We start from the raw sequence: 18,004 nt of genomic DNA, 5'->3' as shown, positions 1-18,004 counted from the left end.
CTATGCAGGGAGGAGCGTGCGCTATCTCACCCAAAAAAATCACATCAGCATGCCATGCTATTCACTCAGCATGTGCAATGAGTGGAAAGCTGTCTAATAGTCATACTCGAAATGTACAGCCAATTTGTGCCTGCCATGTTCATGCATATGTAAGATATATGTAAAATAAGACCGAGCTATTGCTGTTAGACACAGGCATCGTGGCCACCGAGCCTGGCAAGCAAAGGAAAGGGTTTTCCACACTTGAATCCCAAATCAGATCAGAAAATGCTCCAATTATAAAGGTCGCTTTAGGGAGCAGGGGTGCCTAGGTGGATTAGTCTTGAAGCAGAAACATGCAATTTGGACTTGGAATCTGTCTCCGCAGTGCTCTTTTGGAGGGACTGTTTGTGCCATAGTTTAACTTGCATAAATTTCTTGATGAATGAGATGAAAACTGTTAGTTCAAGCAAGTGAAACATGTAAATATGTGAAGACTGCCCTTGCAAACAAATTTAAGTAAATCAGGACCCGTGGCTACTCACAGGTCTGTGGGTTATTACTCTAATCATAGCAGTCCTAACCTAACATAGTGGTAGTCAGTGTTCCAGTGATTTTGGGGAAAATACCTGTGGTCCAGGTTTTCCACGAGGACCTGGCAACCCAGGTGAGCCCTGGATACCCTGTAAAATAACACCGACTTCACGTAAACAACCAAGCAAGACCTGCATGTGGCTCAGGAGTCAATAAAAGTTCCATATAAATGAAAATCCAGAGACACACCAACTACCTGTCTATCGAGGTAAAAAGACATACCTTGTCCCCTTGGAAGCCAGACTCCCCTGGTTCTCCTGGTAAGCCGACTTCCCCCTAACAAAAGAAAAAGAGCATGACATGATGAATGATGAATGACATGTAGTCAGAATGATAACAGATATCAGTCAATGTAGAGCCACACAGGTCATGCATGAAAGCTTTCCATTGTTATCATTTTCAGAGCAGGAGACACAGTTATGTAATGAGCTCTTTTTCTAGCATGCTTGTATTCAAATGGTTAACAGACTAAGAAAGACATATGCAAATCACCTTATCACCTTTCAGTCCTGGGTCCCCTGGGTTTCCTGGTACTCCCTTGGAGGAAAAATAAACAAAAAACAGAAACATGATGAATGAGCAGCCCTGGTATTTCCCATATTAACTAGGGTTTAAAGACTCAGGCTGTGGAACAAGGCGTGCTCATGCTCATGTGGTGGCGGAAACCATTCTTAAACCCAAAAGTTCACAGATTTTATCCCAATCCCAGCCATGTTTCTGGTCAAAGTGTACAAAGTGTACAAAGTGTAACACACTGAACCCCCAGTGGCTCACTCACCGTCAGATGTTGCGGTTAAAAAGCTAAAATGTAAATGATTCACAAAGGCAACTAGCCTATTCCCATCACATCCAAATCAAAGCCAGACAGGAACATGAACTACAAAGCTACATGATTTACCTTCAGTCCTGGGGGTCCTGGTAAGCCCATCATGCCAACAGGGCCCATGTCTCCCTGCCACCAACAACACACAGAAAACACACACTTATAACACTGAATGAGCAGACAGCCCCCCCTCCTGCTGCCCCGTACTAATCCAATTTCAACATTTACCACAGTTCATCAGTGAACTGTGACTCTGTTCTCTTTCATGTCGGCTACAGTTTCCCCAAATTCGTTGTAGAATAGACACCAAACCTGAACAGAGAGAGCTGAATGTCCTTACAGAGGGATTTGGAGGCAGGAAGAAAAAAAGTGAGGAGGATATAACAACAGGGCTTTTAATACTCACAATAAGACCAGGGACTCCACATGGGCCAGGAGCTCCCAGCTCACCCTAGGAGGGAGAGAGAGAGAGAGGGGAGAGAGAGAGGGAGAGCAGATTGCTAAGGTTAAAGGGCTCCATTCAGCACAAACGCTGCCAGAGAGAGGTGTAGAGCTGCAAAAGGGCACGCTATAGAAAGGGCGTGCATGCATGTGCAGGAGTGTGTGCACTGTGCACAGAGGGGCACACATGTATGCATGCTCTGTGCCTGGCCCTGCACTTGATTCATGTCTGTATTTGTGCATGTTTCTCTTCACCGAGAGCACGAGTAATGTGTTGCTCCAGTTTTGAGTCTAATGAATGAATGAGCGCCTGGCACTACACACAGAGAGGCTTGTTGTCCAAATTATCTTCCCCACGGCCACATGCCATGCCCACATCCTCTCCAAGTAACGTATCCAATGGAGAGGGGAGAGAGCGAGAGATAAAGGAGAGATGGACGACACACAGCCCAGTGTGGCCTTCCTGCTCCCTCCCCCCATTTCCCTATGAATGAAAGGAGATGAATTCAGCCAAATGGAACATCCCCTCTTCCCTCTGGAGAGAAAGGAAATGAGGTCTGGAGAGGCTCTCGGAGGTCAGCCAATCACAATCCAATGCTAAACTTGTCAATGAAGAGCTGTGATGGTCAAGCTGAGACAAGACGAGAGGGGAGCGGAGTTGCTGAAGCTGTCAATATGGATTATGACGGGTGGGTGAGTGACCGACTGACAGCACAGATCTGCCTCACGGTTAATCTAACACAAAACTGTAACACAATTTGCAAGTAAACCTCAAATTAGGGCTGAATGATATGGATAAAAAATCATGCTGCAATTATTTGGCACATATAGCAGTTTTGATTAAATGTATGGTTTAGTGGGGATTAATTTGATGCATAACAATTTTTATTTTCACTGGAAAAAAATGCTAAAATGATTATTTTTGTTAGAGTCAGTACCAAACACACATCATTTCTTACGTGTGCATTTCTCTAGTGCCACAAATCTTCATTTGCAATGGCACACATTTTACCTTAATCAAAAACTTTTGGTTTGGATGTTGTTGTGATTTCGATATTTTGATTAATTGTTCAGCCCTACTCCAAATCTGCAGCCACATGGTTTTCAGAGATAGTGCTCTGACACAACTGGATCTGGACAAAAGAAAGTCAGTGACATTTTGGATCATTTTGTGTCGGCTTTACTTGTTATTTGCATGTGGCTGTTTTCTGCATGCAGCATTGGAGTTAGGGATGAAATGTGGAGAAATGTCATTTTCAGGTGTAATGCCTTGGATTTGATTGTGAGTAAAGCATTCATGGACTGATGTTTCTGAGCATGCATTCATGTTTCTTCACTTACTGGGTTCCCATCAGGGCCAGGTGGTCCCCTCTCTCCAAAGTCACCAGGAAACCCCTGAGCATACAAACAAACAGGGGAGTCATGCAACCAAATTGTGCATTGAGTGTCTCTTTCATATCCACATTTCACGTTTGTCAAAGCACACATCCTGACGTTGAATTTATTTAGATTTTATGCGCTCTCTCTGTGAATACCACACCAAACACATAGGATCAACAAAGTGTTTTCCAAAACAGAAGTCTGCAGAGTAAAGCCAAGCAAATCCCAGCAAACGCTCCCAGCACTTCATTCCTGGGAGACCGGCAGGAAATTCCACGGCTGAGTGTTTCCGCGCGACGGAGTGTGTGTGTGTGTGTGTGTGTGTATGTGTGTGCACGCTGGCAAGGAGCACTCGGCAGTCCGCGGACCAACCCCAGTACTTGCCTACTGGCCGAACAAAACTGCCTGGCCCCGGAATTGCTGACGAGGTCCTTTTTTTCGCTTGCCGTTCGTAATTCCGTTATAGAAACAGAACAAGAGGCGTGACGCGGCTGTGAGGCCACACGCTCAACGTGTGCTTGTCAGCGAGCCAAGGTCAACAGCACGCTGCTGCACATCATGGCTCAGCATTTGCCCACAGACGGCGAGCATTATGGTTAGATAGATGATAAATGGGCAGAATAGCGGAGGTCTCCCTCTCTCTGTTTGCAGAAAGAGATGGAAAAAGAAAGATCAGATGAAAGTATGAAGACCTCAGAGATGGCATGAGATAGGATTGTTTGTGTGGCAGAGTGCTGATGTAGAACATTAGGCAAATGTGGATAAAGTAATAAGCGGTAATTGGTGCAATGTGAAGCCCACAGGAAATGTGGAAAAGTTTGCCTCTTTCCAAAAATGTCAATAACTGATTTGGTTTGATCAGAAACACATGCATTCACGAGTCTTTGTTCTCTGAGCGATGCTGGATAAACTTTTTTTCATTATGCGATCCGTCCAGTGACAGCCCTGCCATCGTGTCATATGCAAACTATAAAATTCAGAGGATGAAATATAAATCTAAAGGCTCAATTAATCTACCCATCCGTCCGGGGGGATTCAGACAAGAGAGGAAAAGCTGGCGAAGCACGTTTCAAGTCTCAGAATTGGCTTTTCGTGGCCTAGGTTGCTGATACTGGCTGACATCTTTGCGTTTCATATACCTCGACTGGATCAAACCCCATCAGATCCCTCTCTCCGGTGCCTCAGCCCCACTCTGACCTTCTCAGCTTTACTGCTGACTCAGAAAGGGGAAAAACACCGTATGCAAAGCGACTGCCCTCTCTTTACAGAAGAAAAAAAAAAAAGATGAATGTCTTTCTCATGACTTGGCTAAAATAAGCCCAATGCTCTGCTTCAGTTTTTGTCACCGACCGTCAGAGCATAATAAAAACACATGTACAACCAGACCGGGCCTGGGAAAATATCAGATGTACATGAGTGGTTAGGAGCACTATTAGTATTTTCCATGTAAGCCTGGCAGGATGGGAAATTCACTTCCAGGCGCCAATGACGATAGACTTCCCTGGTCTGTGGGTAGCAGCGCTAGAGAGCCAAAACCACAAATGACACATTATATTATCATATCACTCTTATGCAAAAAAGGCGCTGTCCGTCAATAAGCGTAGCGTATGAAGTACAATGTTTCCTAATCGACGTCGACCAGAGCAAATGAGCATGATTTATGGATAAACAAGAGAAATATTTTAATTACTCATTTATATGTGAGGTCAATGATTTCCTATTTGAAGAGGCATACTGTAAACGGAGAATGTGTGAATGATACGCCCATGCATAAATATTTTATTGTTTAACAAGCATTCAGCCTGCAGATAAACAACACTGTTAAAGGTGCAGTACGTAAAATGTTTCTGTCCCATGGCGCAAAAGACGATAGTATAGGGTTAAGAGAGGGTTGCTGTTCAGTACCACTGACTCAGCGATTACTTGGCCGAGATTTATATCTTTCAAAACTCACTTTTCGGCCCGTGCCTCTGTTTTGGAGCAATGTTTAGCATCACTGCACTGGAATAGAGGTAGCACAACTTCATTCACAGATTTATGGCTAACGTTAGGAGGGGGCTACCAACTCACTGTGGACTTTGAGTCTCTCTTGAAGACAAATGGTCATTTAATACACTCTCAAGTACCTCATCACACTGTGGGTACAGTATATCAAGACAAAACACCCTTGATTTCATGCTGCGGCGTTAAAATAAAAAGGTTGTCTGAAAAGTATGTTGAGAGAAAACTTTACCGGCCTACCCATCTTGCCCTTCTTCCCATGAACACCAGGAATTCCCTGGAAAAAAGACAGAGAGAGATGCAGTGAGGATTTGGAGCAAAAACAAGAGAGGAAAGAGTGTATAATGTAAATAAATCAAAATAATTGGACTAAAACAGCAAGCATATGTCAAAATAAATGGCACTACAAGAGGCTTGGCACTAAAAATCCCAAGAGATTTGGCACCACTCTTCTAATCCACTGCCCTGGAGGTTTGTGGGAATTTGAGTCCTGGCTGGGTTAATCCAAAGCAAATTTGATTCCAGCTCCTTACATATTAACCTTATCCAAAACAGTAGAGGTAAACGGAGGCTGGCTGTCCCCTCGGGCTTGATCCTATGTAAATATTGTGAGAGGCACTGACGGCTACTCTGAGCATATAGTAGTGGTTTGGTGAAGTGTGCCGGCTGCTAGAATTTCATGAGTGAAAGCTGTTTCTATTTCAAAATAGTTTTGACTCGTGGAGAGTCATATAATGCCACTCAGTATGCATTTACACTAACGGCTAACTGATACTCACTCTCTCGCCATCGGGTCCGGGAAGGCCAAAAAGCCCAGGAATGCCTATGTGACCCTGGAGAGATGAATGACAGATAGAAGGAGGGAAACGATGAAACGGGAAAAGGGGACAGTGAGGAAAAGCCGGGATAAAAGACAAAGTGAGGGCCTGTGAGATGTCGGCATATCTAAAAAAAAATGGCTGCAAAGAGTCAATCTGGGAAGCTTTGGCCAGCTCCAACACCACCAGGCGTTTGTGTTTAGTTGCAGTGGGGTGGTCTTGAAGAACCAAGCCTTGAGGCAAGTGTATATGCCCATGGACTGCATGGTGCTGGCTTCCACGATGTAGTCCAAGGGCACATACCCTCACGTCAGGGATCTCTGAAGACTCCTGCTGGCCTGCTCGGTGGAAAGAGAGAGAGAATTGGCAAGGTAACCGGGCAGCCATAAGAGGGCAGAAATAATGAGATTACAAGGAAATAAAACGAGAAGCTAATTTCCAAATGCACGGTGCTTAATCTTTTTTAGCCGCGGCACAACGATATGCTGTTTTATGGTAGCTGGCTAACATTACCGCAAAGAGCAAAGCAAGTAAAAAGATTTAAGGTAGATTTAACACCAGAGTTAATTGTGCTCATACAGCGCCTCAAATATCCTAACAAAACCATCTGTCATTATCATCATCGAGTTAACTAGGGCGGACGAGTGGCGTTTACGATGTTGGCCTTTTTATGTGCCCACTTTGGTTAGGTAATTCATTTAGCATGCATTTCACAGTTCATTTGCAAAAGTGAAAGTTCAACAGCTTTTGCAGCGGAGTGTGGAAACACTTGTCAAACCAAGCGTGGCCGTGTGACAACAACATGAAATATAGGTAAACAAATTAAGACACTTAAATTGTGTGGAAAAGCATTAAACGTGTGAGACACATGGAACATACAGTATTATACTTTTCTAGCTGCCAGACATCAAACATCAAAATATTGCTGTGCAGGATATACAAATAAATTCATGCAAAAAGCTGTAGTTTTCCCAAAACTCGGCTTACCCTGGCTCCTTTAGGCCCCATTTTCCCTACAGGCCCAGGTAAACCCTACAGGCAAAAGATGATAAAACATATTCCTGTGGTTACAAACTGTATGTGTACGGCTGTCAAAGTAGCTGTGTATGCGCATCGGAAAAAGAGAGACATTTTGTTATGACATGTCTAACTAGGTCAAAACTTATAACAGCATGATAAGCATCAACTTTATCTAGATTTCCACATGCTTTTCCAAATTCAAATTAGCCTCTTGGCTGGCATTTTGCAGTGTGAAATACTTGAGCGGCATACACATCGACGGATCAGGGGCATAACCAGCAAATCCACCAGCACAGACAATCTCCCCCTGCAACTATAAAGATCAGGGCTTAGCTGAGCTGACTTCCCCACAGCAAAATGCAGCGTCTTGACATAAACCTACAGCTCCAGTGATTCACGGCCCACAGATGGTAGGGGGTGCTAAAACCTAATCCATCACACACCACTAAGTGTCTATAGGGATCAGAGTTCTGACATGGTAAGTGTGCTCCGGCGCAGAGGCAAACACCAAGACCCGTGCCTGAACTCCTAAATATCATAAACATTCACGGCGCACAAGCGAGTGAATAGTTTCCCAGCTGTTTTCGCCGTTCGCATTTGCTCAATGCTAAGAGGAAGCAGGTTTCTAAAACGCTCCCCCATGCTGCCTTGACTTCTTTAAAAAACGCTTTAAAATGCTATTTCCCTGAAGAGGGACACCGGTTGAGGCTCACAGTTTTGAGCTTGGAAAGACAGCGGAAGTTTATTTGTACATGCGGAGCGCTGGCATTAGTCACACTTTTATTACCTTTTTTCCTTCGGGGTAGTGCTTACTATGGAAAACCTCTTGACATTTTATTTCCTGACCAGACCAAGGCCATCCGTGGTTGAATTTCTACCACAGGTGTTTGTCGCTGATTCCAAGACTTTTTTCTTTCTTTCTTTCTTTCTTTCTTTCATTCACCTGCCACAAACTTGAATAAGTAGCACTTACTATTCACGGGTTCAGCCAATATGTTGTTTTGTTTGTTTGTTTTTTTTTGTGGATTGATACCAATATTTCTAGACTGATAGCCTACAACTTATGCCAGTAGTCAATGCCTTTAACCTCAACTAATTTCATGCCAAAAATAAAGAAAGAAAAAAGCAGATAAAATACAATTTTTAATACCAATATCACTGTTATTTATTCAAAAAGTTGAAATCATAGTACAGGCATTCTAGGTTGCAATTTACTGTTTTATCTTTCTGTGTATGTGTATGTGTGTGCGTGTGTGTGTCTGTGTGTGTGTGTGTGTGTGTGGCCCTGCTCAACCAGCACCGCAACACTAGATTTACTGCACCTGCCTGCCAGGATAACCTTTGGCCCCAGGGCTTCCATCGTCTCCCCGTGTGCCCTGCGGGGAGAAAAGAAAGACAGAAGACGGAAATGAGTCACAAAACAAGGGCAAGAGAGAGAGAAAGAGAGGGACTGATGACGGGGAGGGGAAGGAAGGAAAGGAGGAGGAAGGGAACAAAAGAAAAAAAAAAAAAAAAACGGCAAGCCGAACAAAGAAAACAAGAGTGAGAGAAAGGAAAGCGGGGAAGAAAGAAAGCAAAACAGGCGAGATTTATAATCAGTTTTACTGGCCCAATACGTTAACACATGAAAGACCTTCAACTTGGTTGGCTGCACATGTAGGTTATATTAAACTTAATGTAACATAGCATTATGAAAGTCACCGATGAGGAACTGAAAAATAAGTTTAGGAAAAATATGTCTTTATCAAAGGTAAAATATAAAAAGAGACACGTGTATACAGAAGTATATAGAAGTATAAGTATACATTATGTACATGGCCTCTGTTGGAGCTTGACTGACTGCACTGATAAGAACCTATAGAAGCCATGAAGTCATGAAAAACATAAGAAAAACAAAAAGAAATTCAGAATGTAAGTGTGCAGGTGAGAGACTAAACAGAACTGCCCAGTGGTGCTGCAGTAAATTTTATATCTGCGCAGTACAGACTACATATAGACATTTTGTTTAGTGAAATCAGTGCTGCCTGAGGAAAGCGGCACCACTATAGAAAGTGGCACCGCAACCATTAAATTAAGCTGACAGTAAGCACTGTTCTAATGCAGTTGAGTCACATGCTGTTTGACTACTGTGCGCTCTGTTTCGGCGTAATATGTTTGCCCACATCAATGCACAGATTTCTACATGAGTCACATCTTCCATGTGGTGAGACTGATCCAAAAGGACCCTTCCTAAAAAAAAAAAAAAAAAATGTTTAAGTCTATATGAATGGGAAAAATCAAGCAGGATTAGTTAGTGAAGGCATGCAAGAAATTACAGGCCGCTTGTATACTGGAAGCTGACCGCATTAATTATATGCTGGCGACAGTGATGTTTATGTTTCTGTATTTTACGTTTCCTGGGAAAACCAAAGCATTAATGTATTATGAGAAACCAAAATGTTAAAGTATTATGAGACTGCCTTGAGAGTGCTTGTTAATGGCAAAAAAAAACAATATAGTAAGTGCATTTGTCATAGTATTAGCAGTAATAGCTGTAGTACTGGTCGCAGTTGGTGCTACTGCAACTTAAGTAAGAGATAATGTACAATAAAGTGGTCATTATTGCAAAATAAGCTCTGACAGCGTGATTGAAGATCCTGGCATGAAGATGCTGGTTTATTACATGGCTACTTACCAAATGAATTAACCATCTGACACTAAACAGTGATTTAAAATCAATTTACTACCAGCTAAATTAGGATACAAGCTTCCACCAAAACAAGTCCCACAGGACAGTCTAACAAAGTACCATCTTTTTGGCACAAGGTGTCGCCAGTTATCTTAAATTAATTAGAAATCGACAAAATTGACGGTTAACAAAATCATAATAAATAACAGGCTGCAGAATGCTTTTGAAACCGTGTAACAAGCAGTGATAATGTGCACCAAGGCAGACGGACTTATTGTAGTTATTTTCCAGAGAAAGGAGTGCTGGAGAAGACCGACAAGGGCATTTTCCTTGTGACACAGCACATTTTTTCCCAGTGATAGTGCACAGTATTTGTACAAGGGAAGAATCCTAAAGGAGGAGGGGGAGGAATGACCTACGATTGTCCAGACTACTTGGCCCACTTGTACCTCTGCCAAAAATCCCTCTCTCCCTTCCCGCCAAGATTCCCTGAGCGCTAATGTGTTCATGTGTAACGTCCTCCCTTGACAAGAACTCGTTTCTCTTGTTTGTTCTATCTCTTGTTCCCGTCTCGCTCTTTCTTAACGCCTTCACGTCACCGAGTTAATTCTTGTCTCCCCACCCTCTCCTCTCTTCTAACTATAAATGGAAACTCTCGCTTTGGTCTTGAGTCTTTAGGGGACTGTCGCGGCGGAGACTTGGCTCGTTCTGTTCAGCGGGTAAATATATGTTGACATACAGCTCAGACACACACAGAGCCGCCTTCAGCCACACACCGGCATGCAGCGTGTTTAATCAGCATGACCGCATTTTGAAGAGACAGAGGAGGGACTGTGTAAGGGAAACCAGAGAAATCAGATTTGAGTTGTTTTGAGATGCTACTCGTGCTGTTCAGAAAATGATTTATGCTGTCTCAGACTACGCTGATTGGATTTTGACAAAACTTGTGGGAATGATGCATCTCACCACCACATGCAGGCATTTTCTCAATTTTACTGACTGGCCTAAGGGCGGTGCTGCATCATTTGTTTATTTGCTTGCACATGTGTCATGCATGATATCTCCAACACCGCTGAAATGATATATTTTGCATTAAGGGCAACACGCACACCATATGTCTTTTCTCCTCTGTGATGCAGGGAATCAATCTCGTTAAAGATCCACATTCAAAATAAATTAAAATCCGGCAGAAACAATATCAGACACGTATTGTTTTATTCAAAGCCAGTCAACATTTTGGTCAATAAACTAATGAAAGTAATAAAAAGTGTCTAGCTGAGGACTCAGAGAAGAGTCCCTGATGTGCCAAGCCTCTCAAGTGCAAGCCTATGGCGTGCAGGAAAGAAAAATGACTCTACCCATCCCTAATCCTAATCCTAAACATAACCTCTTTCACTGATAGAAACCTCTGACAGAAAGCCTTTGAGGCAAGCTTCACCCTTGTGCACGATTTTCATTAGCTTTTTTTTTTTTACTTCTAGCACGCCACAGGCTTGGACACATAACTTGGTACTTCGCACATCAGGGACTTCTCCGCGTGTGACACGGCAAACTATTGGAAAATTATGCATCTCACCATCAAATCCCACCATTTTCAAATTTTTATTGATTGGACTAAGGGGGCTGCAACAATAAAGGTCAAAACAAGCTGACATAATCGTTAATGACTGTTAAAGAGGAGCCGAGAAAGAAGCGCCACAGATTATGCACAATTTTTATGTATGATTATTATCATTAATGAATAGCATGTAGCAGAGGAAATGCATAGTACACACTATATAGAGAAATGGCACAGTACTCACGGGCTCGCCTGGGAGACCAACGGGACCAGGATGACCTTTCTGTCCCTGTTAACAGAGAAACACGTTAGAATTTTAATATAACCCACAACAAGTCTAAGCAACAATACAGCAGTATTTCTTATTAATATTCAGAGCACAAAACCATGGGGAAGTGGAATGTTAAATGATGCGCTTCAGAGAGAGAGAGAGAGATTATGTAGGTCTTGGGCAGAAAATATGAAGTCAATGGTTACACTTAATCTAATTTTAGCTGTTAGAGAGTTTATCACCTTAATGTTCAAGAGCATCTCTTAGGCAATAACCCATCACAATAACCTCAACACCACAGGGCCTAAAATTATATTGAAGGACTCTCCGTTTGCCTAATGGGGGACAGGACTGCTTCATTACCTTATAAAAAGCTCAATAAAATAACTTAATAATGACCCAGGTGATTTAGTTTAAAAGAGTCCACAAAAAGACAGTCTAATAGCTGTGAACCTGGCAGACAGCTTATCAGCACCAGCGGAAATCATCATAAACCCTGGCGATGATACTGTGTTTGCATCTTACACACAAGAACAATGCAGTTTTTTGTTCATTTTTGCTGCACAAGCAGCACAACTAAGGGTTCGCCCGATCATTACCAGTTTCTGCATACTGTGACAAAACATATTCTGGGAAAAATGTGCCATTAATTAAACCGATAATAAAGTGACAAGTGAAGCCAAAAGGGAAATAAACAGCCAGTCCTTCATGGCCTATATTCTCAAAAGAGAGCACCAGCTAGTTTCAGTCGACTCATGATAAAGGCCAATGGTAATAGGCCCCAAGGTACTGTAAGGTCATGTAAAGTCAGCTCCAAGACTCAGTCGATTCCCTCAAGCGCACTGTCTGCCAGTGGCTGCCACCAGTTAGGCTCTGGCCTGTCAGCGCCAGCAAACCACAGGCTGCCTAGGCTGATCTAGAGATTAGCATCAATGTAAACACACACGCCACCATCGAGGGACCCATACCAAGCAGTCCCCAGACTGTATACACAAGGATTATTATCCCCTTGGTTGAATGCTCGATGAGACGTTTGGTGAAGTAGTGACTTAAAGCAGAGCTCAGCCTGTGCAGTCCTGAGTGCACGGGCAAACCTAAAGGGGAATGCTGCTCATTTTCTGAATTTACACTGGGATTCTCTGTATGCTTGAGTATATTGGTTGAGTATCTTTGAATTTGATTTTCATGCCAAAAAATTACTCATTTATTCCTGTTTGAAAAGGACGACAGCATTTGGACGCTTTATTTGAATCAAAACCACTGAACCACATCCAGGGTGGATTGCAGCTTCTTAAAGGTTCCATGTTATGCAAAACTGTTTTTGGTTGTTGCTTTTTTTTTTTTTTTTTTTTTTTTTTCTGTTGCTGTAAGCATTTTGTAAAATCTGAAACTTGTCCTGTTTTGCCAGTTTCCTTAATTAAAAATCCCTCGATCCTAACATCTGTTTTGATTTGCAGTCTCTAATGTCATCACTCACAATTTGCATTTAAGTGCGCAAAACAGTCCCACTCACTGAGCCTCATTTTCTAGTTTTTCTCGTTAACAGACAAAAACCAACCCTCTAATGAGGTGGCCAATCAGAGCAGTGGTACATTAGCATAAAATCAGCACCCACGGAAAACAGCCTACTCTACACAATGAAGACACTGAGAGGATGGAGTGCAAAAAGCAGGGTGAGGCAGGTTTTACAGATTGCCATCCTAGGGCTGTTTGGTAAATCTAGTAAATCCGTATCTTCACCTCCATCATATTAACAGGACAATACTGACACGCCAATGCCACATTTTTATCAAAAGCACAATATGGCCCCAATATATCGGTCCAATCCAAAGTGATGCATTATTCTTGTGCCGTGGAAACAGTCGGGCTCATGTTCGTGAAAATCTGTGACAGCTCTCTCCCAGAGCCACAAACCAGAGAAGCAGAGACCCAAGTGTGTGATGTCATCATGATGTGAAACGTGGCCCCGCTCCAGAAACAGTCAGCAGGAAACTGATTTTGTGGCCCCACAGAAGTATGTAGCTAAGTGGAAAAAAACACTCATGAATCCGTCTTTTACAACCGCTCAGAGCTTGTTTGTGAGTTCATTACAAAAGTCCGAGCGAGCCAAGGACATAAACGAAGGCTGAAATGCAACCATTTTTTTTTTTTTGAGATTCAAATCTTCTGTCAAATCTACTTACTGCGGCCTTTCAAAGCCAGATGCTGGACCGGTGGCCGCTGCAATTCTTTTATTGAGCTTCTCATATTATGGTTTCTGTCAAACTACTGATTATTTGTCTATTTGTCTATTTATCTGCAGACAAGCAACAGTGTGTTTTGAGTTGGAAATATCTGACAGGCTCTGGAGTAGATAAGTCTGCTATAGGAGCCAAAGGACAGCCACAAAAGGACAAAAGAATGTGTCTAGACCGTCCAACAAGGCCAGTACAGCTGAGTACAGTAAAAGTAGGGAAAAGCCGGCTGTCTCTGAGTGTGTACAAGTGTGTATATGTCTGTGTGTGTGTCTGTGTGCATCTGAATATAAGCACTCAGAACGTGGGACAGCATTTCCAACTGTGTAAATTGGCTGTGCAACTCCAAGATGGCAGCAGATCACATTCTCCATTAGTTCTACTTCTCTATGAAGAGCAAACAGTTTTAATTACTGTAAGTCACACCAGAAGAACCCAGCCAGCAGGCAAAATGCAGCAGTGTCTCCCCCTCTTACCCAGTGAGACTAAGCTTGGCAGAGATAAAATACATTGTTCTTTCCATAGGATCTTTTTTTTTTTTTTTTTTTTTTTTTACTTATTACAGCAAAAAAATAAAACAAAACAAAACAAAAAACGTATTCCCATATGGCGAAAGTGTACATTTTCTCTTGGACAGACAAAATCAGCAAATAAAAGTATGAGAATATTATTATATAAGAGGAAGGAAAAAACCGGAGTCCTGCGCCGCTAATAACAAGCACCGTGATCACAGAGCACACTGGTAATACTCTCCACAGTGTTTCAGTTTCCCTCACTCACTCACTCACTCACTCATACACACAAACACACAAACACACACACACACACACACACAGAAACACATCTCCACGTCTCCTCTTATTTTACAGTGCAGGCCGCTGACTGACTCCAAGGTAACCTTCCCATTACATCTTTACACATTTCCCACAGTGAGAGAGGCTTTCTCTGGCACTGGGCCAGAGATAGTGCACATAACTCCCAGCAGCACAGACGTGAAGTGCCCGTAAAGCTGGGCAGGCCATACTTTTACTGGCTGGTTAGACAAGAGGAGGAGAACCTAAAGCTTCAGATGTGGGACACAGATGGAATTTTAGTATCATTTGAATACAAAAGTGCTTTGTAAGGAGTTTCAGCTTCCGATGCCAGAATACGGAAAAAAAAAAAAAAAAAAAATCTAAGTGAGCTAAAACAGCTGCAAGCAATGAGGTGTCTGGTGGGGTTCACCGGAGCCAAGCTGATTGCCTTGCTTTTATTAACTGGATACAAACTGCATTTTAATACTTATAGCATGGCTGTCAGCAATAACCCTTAGAGACGCAGGTTTCTGCGAGGTTAGGACTAACTGGGGGCTTGATCGTGTGGGCCAAAATCCCACCTGAACGGATCACTCAGAGTGAGAAGAAGGATCCGGTTACAGCCGTTTAACCTCGGCCAGTCCGCCGGTCCACGCCCAGCGAAAGATCCACAATACAATTATCATAAATCACCAGGACGAATATCAGCTTTTCCCATGACTATACTTTCCGTGACTCACAGGCCGGGGAGAAGTGGTCTTCCTTTTTCAAGTTGGAGCCCTCCCCACTACTACAGTGAATGAAGAAACCTTGAGTGCACCAGATGGTTTTTCACAGTCAGCCCTGTCCGATTGCATAACAGACTGTTGTAGCTCCCGCCAAGGCATTATTGCACTCATACAAATGTGACCTAAATGAAGACAGGATTGTGTGTATGTATGTGTGTGTGTGTGTCTGTGTGTGTGTGTGTGTGTGTGTGTGTGGGTGGGTGGGTGAGAAGTAGTTGCTTAAAAAGAATTCCTCATTGTGTGTGACACTGTTTTTCCCAATTAGCATTCGTCTGGCATGTGAACGCTAACCTCGCTGTGACCTTTCACTGTACCAACGCGTGGTTTTTGTGTTTTGTTTTTTTTTTTGTTTTTTTTTTCTGTATTCACCATGAAGTAATCCGGGCACCAGACTGCATAGGGAATAGTGTAATGATAAACTGTCGAGTTCAATTTAGAAGAAGCCCTGTCTCGGGATGTGTGTTTTTTCCACTAGCTTTAAGTGCTGTCTTTTCCTAAACAGATGCTGCTGCAGGACTGTCAGGTAACTCAGCAGTGATTCCCTTTGCAAAGTTTCCCCTGTTGCAAAGTGTTAAGATGTAATGGGAAGTTTAACCAAGAGTCTGTCAGCAGTCTGAATAGTGAAATAAGACAAGGTGTGTGTGTGTGTGTATGTGTATGTGTGCGCGTGTGTGTGTCTGCAACACTAGACTGATATATGGGGATGATATTGGATTTTGGTTAAAATGCTCTTCAGCTCTGCTGGTCCCTTTGGTAGGTTTGTTATTATAAATGCATGCTGCGCGCCTGAGCTACTTTCAAACCCACAGAACTTTATTTTAAATTCTGGTGGAGATCCTAAGGTTTTCCAAAGGTGTTTAATACACCCTACTGAATTACATGGAAAGGTGTATAAAATGATGGCCAAGACATCTCGATATTTTCTAGTTGATGTAATGGTGCAGCCATAAAACAATGGCATCTTGGGTTTGAATATTTCACACAGTGTGATGTAGCTTCAGCAGATATAGAATATGTGTGAATCATTTGTACAATATGGAAAAAAAGTGTTTTTAATTCTAACTTTTAGGTTACAGAGGGAGAATTTAAGGGAAAATCTGATTTTAAGTGGTTAAATATTGTATATTGGCCAGTCACTGTTATCCTCTGTCAATATGATGGAGGCTCCACGCTGACCACAGCTACATGAATATGGTCCATATGCAATTTAATTTCCTTTGCACATTTTATTTATTCATTTAATTGCCCTATGATGTTTTCAGTGAATTAACTCTTCATTTAAATCCCTGTGTTCCCTGCCATTGAATAGACATGGTGAGTCATGCTGCCTTTAGGGGTTACTAATCCTTAAAAAAAAGAATTCATTAGTCTGATCTCACTGGAGAGTTTTAGTGTCCCAGTGCTGATTCGGGGTTTTTTTCCACACTGCCAAGAATAAAAATCTGGGGGAAACACTAAATCCTTGAAACATCTGGCGTAAAAAGGAACAAATTTGAAAAATACAGAATATTGGCACAAAACACCTTCAAGAGAAAAATATTGGGACTGGCTTTGAAAATCCCATCAGCTGAACTTTAATGAAATCACTCATATAGTCAGTTCCAGAGTGCCATGGTCTATGCACATTACACATTTCAGAAAATACAATATAATCTGTTCCACTAGAGACGTGTAATGACTGGGAATGGGATAACACGCTTTGAGGCGAGGCCAAGGATAAAATGCACAAGGCCGCTCTGCTGGTAACTATCACTCTCTGTCACGATAACACGCACAGCGACGTGTAAATAAGTCGAGCAATGTGAATAAACAGTCGCGAGCGGGAACCAGAGTGCAGAATTAACCCACATTCACAACTTGTCCTAGTTTTGAGAAGAACAGTTCTCAGCAGAGAAAATGACATAACACGATCTTTGCTGTACAACTCAAGCCGAGCTGATCCGAGTTGAGACGCACTCCACCCTGTGAACCTCAGCTTCTCCTCAACTGCCCCCATCAATTTGGACGCGAAGCGACGACGGTGATGTAACAGCCCAGCTATTCAAACCTTTACTATTTCAAACTGAAGAGGAGTCAGAACGCAGGTGCGCTCCTTGACGCCTGCATAATGTTAGGCCGCTCTCCAAACAACAGCTCAAACATTCATGTTTGGCCGGAGCTTCCAAACACTCCACTTTGAGAGATTTCCCCTCAAAGGAAATTTCAGAGAGGGGAGGGTTGAAAGTGTGGGATGTGATTTACTGATCTTCGATATGGTCCGCTCATTCGGCCGCTCATTCGCTCAAGGTGTCTGATTTTTTGCGTGAAATCATTTTGAGGAGGAAACAGGACAGGAACCATGAGATACACACATTCATACACTATGAACTTTCACACATATGGACCGGAGCCACTGACACCACTTTATCAGTTTAGCTCTTGTGGATCCACACAGACACGCGCATACACACAGTTTTTTGAGTGAGCATGTCAGCCAAATTGATTTATTACCTTTCGTCCATCTTGGCCAGGCAGTCCAGGAGGCCCAATTACACCATGCTCCCCCTACAAGGACAAATAGAGTCACAATCAATGCACAAAAAATTCTGCACAACTGTATCTGCTAATAATTGAGGAGTACTGTGTAAGGCGGGTC

General features: G+C 42.7%; 1 protein-coding gene across 1 annotated transcript in view; it reads right to left on the bottom strand.

Annotated features, from left to right (window-relative positions):
* Positions 1-18,004, bottom strand: part of col27a1b (collagen, type XXVII, alpha 1b) — a 56,362-nt gene that overhangs the window by 21,633 nt on the left and 16,725 nt on the right. Inside the window, exons 6-17 of the mRNA XM_030059700.1 lie at positions 17,860-17,913; positions 11,527-11,571; positions 8,379-8,432; positions 7,024-7,068; positions 5,998-6,051; positions 5,451-5,495; positions 3,179-3,232; positions 1,803-1,847; positions 1,472-1,525; positions 1,066-1,110; positions 796-849; positions 609-662 (exon numbers count right to left, since the gene is read on the bottom strand). Coding sequence (XP_029915560.1) covers positions 609-662; positions 796-849; positions 1,066-1,110; positions 1,472-1,525; positions 1,803-1,847; positions 3,179-3,232; positions 5,451-5,495; positions 5,998-6,051; positions 7,024-7,068; positions 8,379-8,432; positions 11,527-11,571; positions 17,860-17,913 — 603 coding nt within the window. The remainder of the gene's footprint in view (positions 1-608; positions 663-795; positions 850-1,065; positions 1,111-1,471; positions 1,526-1,802; positions 1,848-3,178; positions 3,233-5,450; positions 5,496-5,997; positions 6,052-7,023; positions 7,069-8,378; positions 8,433-11,526; positions 11,572-17,859; positions 17,914-18,004) is intronic.

Source organism: Myripristis murdjan, chromosome 9, assembly GCF_902150065.1.
Source record: "Myripristis murdjan chromosome 9, fMyrMur1.1, whole genome shotgun sequence".
Lineage (NCBI taxonomy): Eukaryota > Metazoa > Chordata > Actinopteri > Holocentriformes > Holocentridae > Myripristis > Myripristis murdjan.
The sequence above is the reverse complement of the archived record's forward strand: the minus strand, read 5'-3'. Positions and strand labels throughout refer to the sequence as shown.